General features: G+C 48.8%; 1 protein-coding gene across 1 annotated transcript; it reads right to left on the reverse strand.

The window, feature by feature from the left end:
• Positions 1 to 1,065: 1,065 nt before the first annotated feature.
• Positions 1,066 to 1,994, reverse strand: LOC123407418. The gene has a single exon (XM_045100551.1). The coding sequence runs from the start codon at positions 1,873 to 1,875 to the stop codon at positions 1,402 to 1,404; it is 474 nt and encodes a 157-aa protein (XP_044956486.1). The 5' UTR covers positions 1,876 to 1,994; the 3' UTR covers positions 1,066 to 1,401.
• Between the last annotated feature and the right edge of the window lie 7,769 nt (positions 1,995 to 9,763).

Raw genomic sequence — 9,763 nt, forward strand, 5'->3', positions numbered from 1 at the left:
TAGAATCTAGACGGCGGATAGATTGGCAAAGCGGGGGTGGCCAAATTGTGATGTTTTCCCTCTCTGCATGAGGGTGCAGGAGTGCGGGCCACATCTCTTCTTCAAGTGCCGCTACACCTGATGCTTTTGGATTTTGGTCATTCAGAAATTCCCCATGCTCGGGCTAGACACTTCCACTTGGCCCTTATTTGACACGGTTGAGGATTGGTGGGCAAGCATTTGCGTTGACGGAACACATCGATAAGCCAAGACCTCCATCACCATGCTTGTCTCTTGGACAGTCTAGAACGAGCAAAATGCAAGAGTTTTCAACCATAAGAGTGTCCCACCATCAATCTTGCGTGCTTCCATCTCTAGTGAGGCAAACCTTTTAGGTAATTGCTGGAGCAAAGAAATTAGGATCGTTTATTGAGCGCCGCATGTCGTGTATTTTGATGGCATGTAATAAATTCTATTCTCTCTTATTTAATGAATGAGGCAAAGCTTTTGCCTCCGTTTCAAAAAAAATATGAAAAAGATGGAGAAGGATTGAGAGAATGTTATCTAGAGCTGGGAAAGATGCATCGATTAAAGCTTGCGTCCAAGGTATATCCACCTTTTCTATGTCTTGTTTTGATATAACAAATACACTTTATGAAGAGATGGGATCCATGATTAGTACTCCCTCCGTCCGAAATTACTTGTCGCACAAATGTATGAAAATGAATGTATCTAGAACTAAAATACATCTAGATACATCCATTCCTAGGACAGATATTTTCGGACGGAGGCAGTAGTTATTCGTGGGCACAGCAGGATAACATGAACAAGGTCCACTCGCTGAGTTGGGAGGTTCTGACACGGCATAAGAACAAGGGAGGGCTTGGATTTAAAGATCTACACCGGTTCAACATTGCCATGCTGGCGCGGCAAGCATGGAATCTCATGATGACACCCGATTCTGTGTGTGCACAGATTTTAAAAGCAAAATACTTTCCAAATACTTCCATCTTGAAGGCTGAAGCTCACCCCAGGCGTTCCTATACGAGGCGTCGCATCCTCAACGGTGTGGATCAGGCTGCAGGTGGGAGTGGACCTAAGTGAGACTAATTAAGCTCACCCTACTTAATCATCTTAGTGGACAGTAGAAAAAATAAAAGGGTTGTTCCATTTAGCCCGCTGGTAAACCACCTCATCATCAACTAGCAACCACGTGTAAATAGTCTTGTCGAAGAAAAAGGACGAACCGCCAACAGCGTTGAGCTCTCGCAAGATAGTGTTCTAACCGCCTTCCCTTCGGCCTGGCCGCCGACAGTGCGCTGCTCCTTTGTCCTAGCCGTCGACGGCGCGTTGCTCCCCCGGCATCGACTACCAACGCATCCCGGAAGGCGTCGACATATGTCCCATAGAGGTCGGTCCTCGTCAGCTACACATGCGCCACCCGGCCGTGCACGAACCCGTCCAGCAGGTTGGCGAACATGACGGTCCTACCCGGTGTGTTGAGCATGACCCACCCATCGGCGACCGTCTTGAAGACCCTGCCGCCTTGGGGCAGGGGAGGGGCGGCGATGACGAACGTCTTGTGCAGGTGGGGGTTGTTGCAGCGGACTGTGCCGGCGGCAGTGAGGGTGGCGCTGAGAAGCAAGGGAGCGGCATCGGTCGGGTACACAGGAAAGGCGCACGAGCGCCAGTGCATGTACACAGCGCCGACGCGCGGCACGTCGGCGAGAGGGAGCCGACCGCAGATGAGACCCAACAGGTCTGGCAGGAAGCCCGACTAGTCCAGCCTTTGGTCATCTCCTTCCTCCTCCGTGTCCGTCGCGTCGTGCTGGCAGCAGGCTTCTTGGCGTTTCTCTCAACGGTTGCCGGCGGCACCGCCCTCTTGGCCCGAGCCATCTCGGTTTCGATATGCTTCCCCTGCTCTGCTCTGTTCGATATCTATCGACGACAACGAGGCGACGGATGCGCCGCCACCACAAGCGGCTCAATGAAGAGACAGAAGCAAGGACATGTTCAGCGATACCTGTTTTGGAGGTGGGAACCCATTTAATCCCACTTATCCCACATACTAAGTTTTATTGGATTGTTGGCTATCATCCATCAAACCGTGTTGGGATTAAGTGGAATGTGGTGGGACGCCTTCTATGAGTCCCACCTGCAGCCTGACTAGCGCTCGTGCGCCTTCCCGGCGTACCCAGTCGATGTCGCCCCTTGCTTCTCAGCGCCACCCTCACCGACGTACAAGTCGTCCGCTACTACAACCCCCACGTGCACAAGACGTTTGTCGTCGCCGCCCCTCCCCTGCCCCAAGGCGGCAGGGTATTCTCGACGGCCGCCGGCGGGTGGGTCATGCTCAACACGTCGCACGACCATCATGTTCGCCAACCTGCTGGACAGGTTCGTGCACGAGTCGGGTGGCGCATGTGCAGCTGACGAGGACCAGCCACTATGGGACGCTTGTCGACACCTTCTAGGATGTGTTGGTAGTCCATTCCGGGGGAGCAGTGCGCCGACAGCGGCTAGGACGAAGGAGCAGCGCGCCGTCGGCGGCCAGGCCAAAGGGGCGGCGGCTAGAACACTATCTTGCGAGAGCTCAACGTCGTTGGTGGTTCGTCCTTTTTCTTTGACAAGACTATGTACACGAGGCTGCTAGTTGGTGGTGGGGTGGTTTACCAGCGGGCTAAATGAGCCCACTTATTTTTTCTACTGTCCAACGGATGTCCACTAAGATGATTAAGTGGGATGGGTTTAATTAGTCCCACTTATGCCTACTCCCACATGCAGCCTAAAGCGCCAGTGCTTGCAAACGGCGCCGACGCGGCATGTCGGCGAGAGGGAGCAGGGCTTCTTGGCGTTTCTCTCGACGGTTGCCGACGGCACTGTTAGAATTAATTATGGATCAATCCCTGCTTTATAGGATGCTTGTTTTTTGGCAACAGTCGCGACAGTTGCTCGCATCCTTTGGTGTGGACGTCTATTAAGAAGCGTCCCTTGGCATTGTATATATATCCGCAGTCTCATCAATAAAGATTAAGGATTCTCATTATCACTTTGGTTTTCATCTCCGAACACGTTATCGGCAAGAGCATCCCCAGGCCAACGTGATTTTCTACTCTCAGCCATGACGCGACGGGCGACGCCCTTCCGCACGGTGGCGCCCGACGGCCCTTGGCCGTGGACAGCCTCCGGCTCCGCCGCAGTCGAGGCCCTCAGCCCCTGCATGTCTGTGTGCGGTGGCAGCGGCACGTCAGCACGCTGGCGCTGTATGCAGCGCTCCGCCCACGCCAGGCCACGCACTGCGCTCACCCGAGGCCATGCGTGGAGCCGCGCTCGCCCGTGCCGAGGCCCTGCCCGGCCCACGCCGAGGTCGCGCGCCGCGCCGCGCTTGCACGGGCCGAGGTCGCCCGCCTCGCCCCGCCCGCGTCGCGACGTGCCCGACGCCCATCCGCTCATCCGTCGGTCGTGCGCTGCGCCTGCCTGCGCCGCGTTGCGCCCGCAGTCCATCACCCCGGCCGCCGGCCATGCGTCGCACCACACCCGTGGCCGTGCCCCGCGCCCCGCGCGGTCGATCGACCGCCTACGCCAAGCGGTGGCCGCGCCCGCCCCCGCCGTGGCTAGGAGCGCCAGGCCGTGGCCGCCCTAACGCGCGACTGCCATGCGCGAGGCATCGCCCGGCCCCCGACCGGCCATGGTTGCACCTGCCCACACCAAGCCGTGGCCGAAATCGCCCGCGTGATCCCGCGCTAGGCCGTGGGTGCGCGCTCGCCCTAGCCCACGTGCATCAGCGCCCGGCCCGCGCGCCCGCCTGCGCCGTGGCCTTCAGCCTCATCGCGAAGCACTACAGGCGGTGGAGCCCTCGGCTACCATCGGCGTCCAAGGGCCGGAGCACCGCATTCGGCCGCGCCCCGCGTGCCACCCGCGCCGACTGGCCTCTGTGCCGTTCCCGCAGCCTCCACGCCCGCCCAGCATCCGGCCATGCGCCGCACCAGCGGCCTCCACGCCGCCCCGCCTCCGCACCGTGCCCCGTGCCTGTACGCTCCCGGCTGTGCGTGTGGCCGCATGGCCGCGACCGGCGACGTGATCGTATGATGTCCGGCCTGAGCAAACCATCGATCCAATTGGTAACCGTCCAGGAATGGGATAGAATCTTATCATTTGCCATTTTACACTAAGATCCTTCTATACGGAGGAAATAGCAAAATAGGCTGATACAGGTGTTAAACTGGTTCTAATAACAATACTATCTACTAGTAGTATTTATTTGTTTTAGACCCCGTTGTTTCCAACATTTTTCTGTTGAGTATACTGCTCCAGAAATTTAAGATATAAATAATTTTGATGCTAACATATGTCGAGGTTATTTGTATCTATTATTTGCAATAGAGATTTTTTTCAATCTCTTGCAAAGATAAATTAAGTACTTCTATAGTACAATTATTCCGTTGAATACGAGATATTCCGGAATATTCCTATGATGCATCTAATTTCATGTTAAACACATGTTGAGATTATTTATGTCTATTATTTGCAATTGTGATTTTTAATCTTTTGCAAAGATAAATCCGGTACCGCTAAAGTACTGATTTGCGATTGAGAATTTTCTTCTCTCGCAAAACAATCTCATTCGATTGAGATTAATTTTCTCTCACGGAATAGTAATTCACCTTGCTGAATTATCTTGCAACTTGATACAAGATCGTCTCGTTTAATTTGAGGTCGATACAATTCAAGTTTTTCACTTGAGCATCAAGTTTACAACATCATTACTATTCATTATAATAGTAGTGTATTTTTGTTGAGTGCCGAGTTGTATTCCAGGCCTAAAGTTGATGTAATATATTTCCACGTTTATCACGTGTTGAGATTAATTACATCCATTTGCAATAGAGATTTTGAATATCTTGCAAATATAAATTCAATACCTCTGCAGTACTGTTTCTCCGTTGAGTACGATGTATTCGGGAATGTATGTATCTCCATTTTTGCTACATATCGAGATTAATACATCTATTTGCAATTGAGATTTTTCAATTTTTTGCAAATATTGATGCAAAATTTAAGGTGATTTCTTCAAATTGATGCTTGGGATCACAAGGTAGTGTGTAGATCTACTGCTTGTAGATTACCACCATTACTGTTAAAGCCTAAATTTTTTCATTTTAACATTATGGTTGCTTTACAAAGTGCTCTCCTACACATTTTTGTAAGTCATGACATAAGGCATTACAAGTGAGTATCTACTGACTTCATCAGAATATACTCCCTGGTGCTGAGAGATCTACTCCATTTTGGAGATTATCTTCAAGGTGTCATATTTAGCAATTTGAGATTCACACTAATGGTTTCAAGATAATTTTTTGAAATACCCATTGATTTTGCTAAGTTCATTACAACATCAACCATGTGGTCTTTAATTTACTAACCGTAAATTGATTATCTCAGGGTTACCCATAGCGGTAAAATATGGCTATAGAATTTGAGGCACTCGCCCTCAATGGCCACCACTGCCCTATCTGGGCCATGGACATCATGATCGCTCTTGTCTCGTGGGATAAAGTGTGCAATCCAGGATTCACCTCTGGTCAGGATCACACCGCTAACAGAAAAATAGTGTCTTATATATCATAAGACATTAGATTCAAATCTTAGCATTTCATTATTTTTTATTAGCAATTCCTGGGATACAATGAACTCAAGGGCAAAGGTTTGAAGCTCACTTCAACCTTCATACCGACATCACAGTGATGACGGGAACCCATGGACACCAAGAACGTGATGGTTGAATATGCCTCAACCGACATGTTTGGAGACTATGAATAGTCTCTCAATCTCTTGAGTGGTCAATATATATTTATGTCCATTTACGATGTTATTGTTGGAAATATGCCCTAGAGGCAGTAATAATTAGTTATTATTATATTTCTTTGTTCACGATAATCGTTTATTATCCATGCTATAATTGTATTGATTGAAAACACAGTGCATGTGTGGATACATAGACAAAACACTGTCCCTAGTAAGCCTCTAGTTGACTAGCTCGTTGATCAAAGATGGTCAAGGTTTCCTGATCATAGGCAAGTGTTGTCACTTGATAACGGGATCACAACATTAGGAGAATCATGTGATGGACTAGACCCAAACTAATAGACGCATGTTGATCGTCTCATTTTGTTGCTACTGTTTTCTGCGTGTCAAGTATTTGTTCCTATGACCATGAGATCATATAACTCACTGACACCGGAGGAATGCTTTGTGTGTATCAAACGTCGCAACGTAACTGGGTGACTATAAAGATGCTCTACAGGTATCTTCGAAGGTGGTCGTTGAGTTAGTATGGATCAAGACTGGGATTTGTCACTCCGTATGACGGAGAGGTATCTCAGGGCCCACTCGGTAATACAACATCACACACAAGCCTTGCAAACATTGTGACTTAGTGTAAGTTGCGGGATCTTGTATTACGGAACGAGTAAAGAGACTTGCCGGTAAACGAGATTGAAATAGGTATGCGGATACTGACGATCGAATCTCGGGCAAGTAACATACCGAAGGACAAAGGGAATGACATACGGGATTATATGAATCCTTGGCACTGAGGTTCAAACGATAAGATCTTCGTAGAATATGTGGGATCCAATATGGGCATCCAGGTCCCGCTATTGGATATTGACCGAGGAGTCACTCGGGTCATGTCTACATAGTTCTCGAAACCGCAGGGTCTACACACTTAAGGTTCAACGTTGTTTTATGCGTATTTGAGTTATATGGTTGGTTACCGAATGTTGTTCGGAGTCCCGGATGAGATCACGGACGTCACGAGGGTTTCCGAAATGGTCCGGAAATGAAGATTGATATATAGGATGACCTCATTTGATTACCGGAAGGTTTTCGGAGTTACCGGGAATGTACCGGGAATGACGAATGGGTTCCGGGTGTTCACCGGGGGGGGCCACCCCGGAGAAGCCCATAGGCCTTCGGGGTGGCGCACCAACCCTTGGTGGGCTGGTGGGACAGCCCAAGAAGGCCCTATGCGCCAAGGATAGAAAATCAAAGAGAAAAGAAAAAAAGAAAGGAGGTGGGAAAGAAGAGAAGGACTCCACCTTCCAATCCTAGTTGGACTAGAATTGGAGGAGGACTCCTCCTCCCTTGGTGGCGCAGCCCTTGGGGCTCCTTGAGCCTCAAGGCAAGCCTCCCCTCCCCTCCTCCTATATATATGGAGCTATTAGGGCTGATTTGAGACAACTTTTGCCACGGCAGCCCGACAACATACCTCCACGGTTTTTCCTCTAGATCGCGTTTCTGCGGAGCTTGGGCAGAGCCCTGCTGAGATTAGATCACCACCAACCTCCGGAGTGCCGTCACGCTGCCGGAGAACTCATCTACCTCTCCGTCTCTCTTGCTGGATCAAGAAGGCCGAGATCATCGTCGAGCTGTACGTGTGTTGAACGCGGAGGTGCCGTCCGTTCGGCACTAGATCGGAGCGGATCGTGCGACGGATCGCGGGACGGTTCGTGGGACGGTTCGCGGGGCGGATCGAGGGACGTGAGGACGTTCCACTACATCAACCGCGTTCACTAACGCGTCTGCTGTGCGATCTACAAGGGTACGTAGATCGGAAATCCCCTCTCGTAGATGGACATCACCATGATAGGTCTTCGTGCGCGTAGGAAAATTTTTGTTTCCCATGCGACATTCCCCAACAGTGGCATCATGAGCTAGGTTCATGCGTAGATGTAATCTCGAGTAGAACACAAAAGTTTTTGTGGGCGGTGATGTGCGTCTTGCTGCCCTCCTTAGTCTTTTCTTGATTCCACGGTATTGTTGGATTGAAGCGGCTTGGACCGACATTACTCGTACGCTTACGAGAGACTAGTTTCATCGCTACGAGTAACTCCGTTGCTCAAAGATGACTGGCAAGTGTCGGTTTCTCCAACTTTAGTTGAATCGATTTGACCGAGGAGGTCCTTGGATGAGGTTAAATAGCAATTCATACATCTCCGTTGTGGTGTTTGCGTAAGTAAGATGCGATCCTACGAGATACCCATGGTCACCACGTAAAACATGCAACAACAATTAGAGGACGTCTAACTTGTTTTTGCAGGGTATGCTTGTGATGTGATATGCCAACGATGTGATGTGATATATTGGATGTATGAGATGATCATGTTGTAATAGTTAATATCGACTTGCACGTCGATGGTACGGCAACCGGCAGGAGCCATAGGGTTGTCTTTAAACTAACATTTGTGCTTGCATATGCGTTTACTATATTGCTAGGACGTAGCTTTAGTAGTAATAGCATGAGTAGCATGACAACCACGATGGAGACACGTTGATGGAGATCATGATGATGGAGATCATGGTGTGACGCCGGTGACAAAAAGATCGTGTCGGTGCTTTGGTGATGGAGATCAAGAAGCACATGATGATGGCCATATCATGTCACTTATGAATTGCATGTGATGTTAATCCTTTATGCACCTTATCTTGCTTAGAACGACGGTAGCATTATGAGGTGATCTCTCACTAAAATTTCAAGACGAAATTGTGTTCTCCCCGACTGTGCACCGTTGCGACAGTTCTTCGTTTCGAGACACCACGTGATGATCGGGTGTGATAGACTCAACGTTCACATACAACGGGTGCAAAACAGTTGCACACGCGGAACACTCGGGTTAAGCTTGACGAGCCTAGCATGTGCAGACATGGCCTCGGAACACATGAGACCGAAAAGTCGAGCATGAATCGTATAGTTGATATGATTAGCATAGAGATGCTTACCACTGAAACTATTCTCGACTCACGTGATGATCGGACTTGAGATAGTGGATTTGGATCATGTACCACTCAAATGACTAGAGAGATGTACTTTTTGAGTGGGAGTTCTTAAGTAATATGATTAATTGAACTAATTGTCATGAACATAGTCTAATGGTCTTTGAGAATTACGATGTAGCTTGCGTTATAGCTCTACTGTTTTTATATGTTTCTAGAGAAAATTTAGTTAAAAGTTGATAGTAGCAAACTTTGCAGACTGGGTCTGTAAAACCGAGGATTGTCCTCGTTGCTGCGCAGAAGGCTTATGTCCTTAATGCACCACTCGGTGTGCTGCACCTCGAGCGTCGTCTGTAGATGTTGTGAACATCCGACATACACGTTTCTGATGACTACACGATAGTTCAGTGCAAAATACTTAATGGCTTAGAAGCAAGGCGCCGAAGACGTTTTGAAATGTCACGGAACATAAGTGATGTTCTAAAGAGATGAAATTGTGATTTCATGCTTGTGCCCTTGTTAAGAGGTACGAGACCTCCAACAAGATTCTTTGTCCACAAAGTAAAGGAGAAAAGCTCAATCGTTGAGCGTGTGCTCAGATTCTCTGAGTACGACAATCACTTTATCAAGTGGGAGTTAATCTTCCAGATGAGATAGTGATAGTTCTCCAAAGTCACTGCCACCAAGCTGTGAGAACTTCGTGATGAACTATAACATATCAAGGATAGATACAATGATCCTTGAGCGATTCGCGATGATTGACACTGCGAAAGTAGAAGTCAAGAAGGAGCATCAATAGTTGATGGTTTGTAAAACCACCAACTTTCAAGAAAGGCAAGGGCTAGAAGGGATACTTCGTGAAACGGCAAAACAGTTGTTGCACTAATGAAGAGACCCAAGATTAAACCCAAACCCGAGACTAGGTGCTTCTGTAATGAGGGGAACAGTCACTGAGGCGGAGCAACTCTAGATACTTGGTAGATAAGAAGGCTCGCAAAAGTCGAAAGAA

Source organism: Hordeum vulgare, chromosome 7H, assembly GCF_904849725.1.
Source record: "Hordeum vulgare subsp. vulgare chromosome 7H, MorexV3_pseudomolecules_assembly, whole genome shotgun sequence".
NCBI classification, from domain to species: Eukaryota; Viridiplantae; Streptophyta; class Magnoliopsida; order Poales; family Poaceae; genus Hordeum; species Hordeum vulgare.

Bases quoted from the DNA above. Each gene is read 5' to 3' on its own strand.
- LOC123407418 (XM_045100551.1), bottom strand. From the start codon at position 1,875: ATGGCTCGGGCCAAGAGGGCGGTGCCGCCGGCAACCGTTGAGAGAAAC.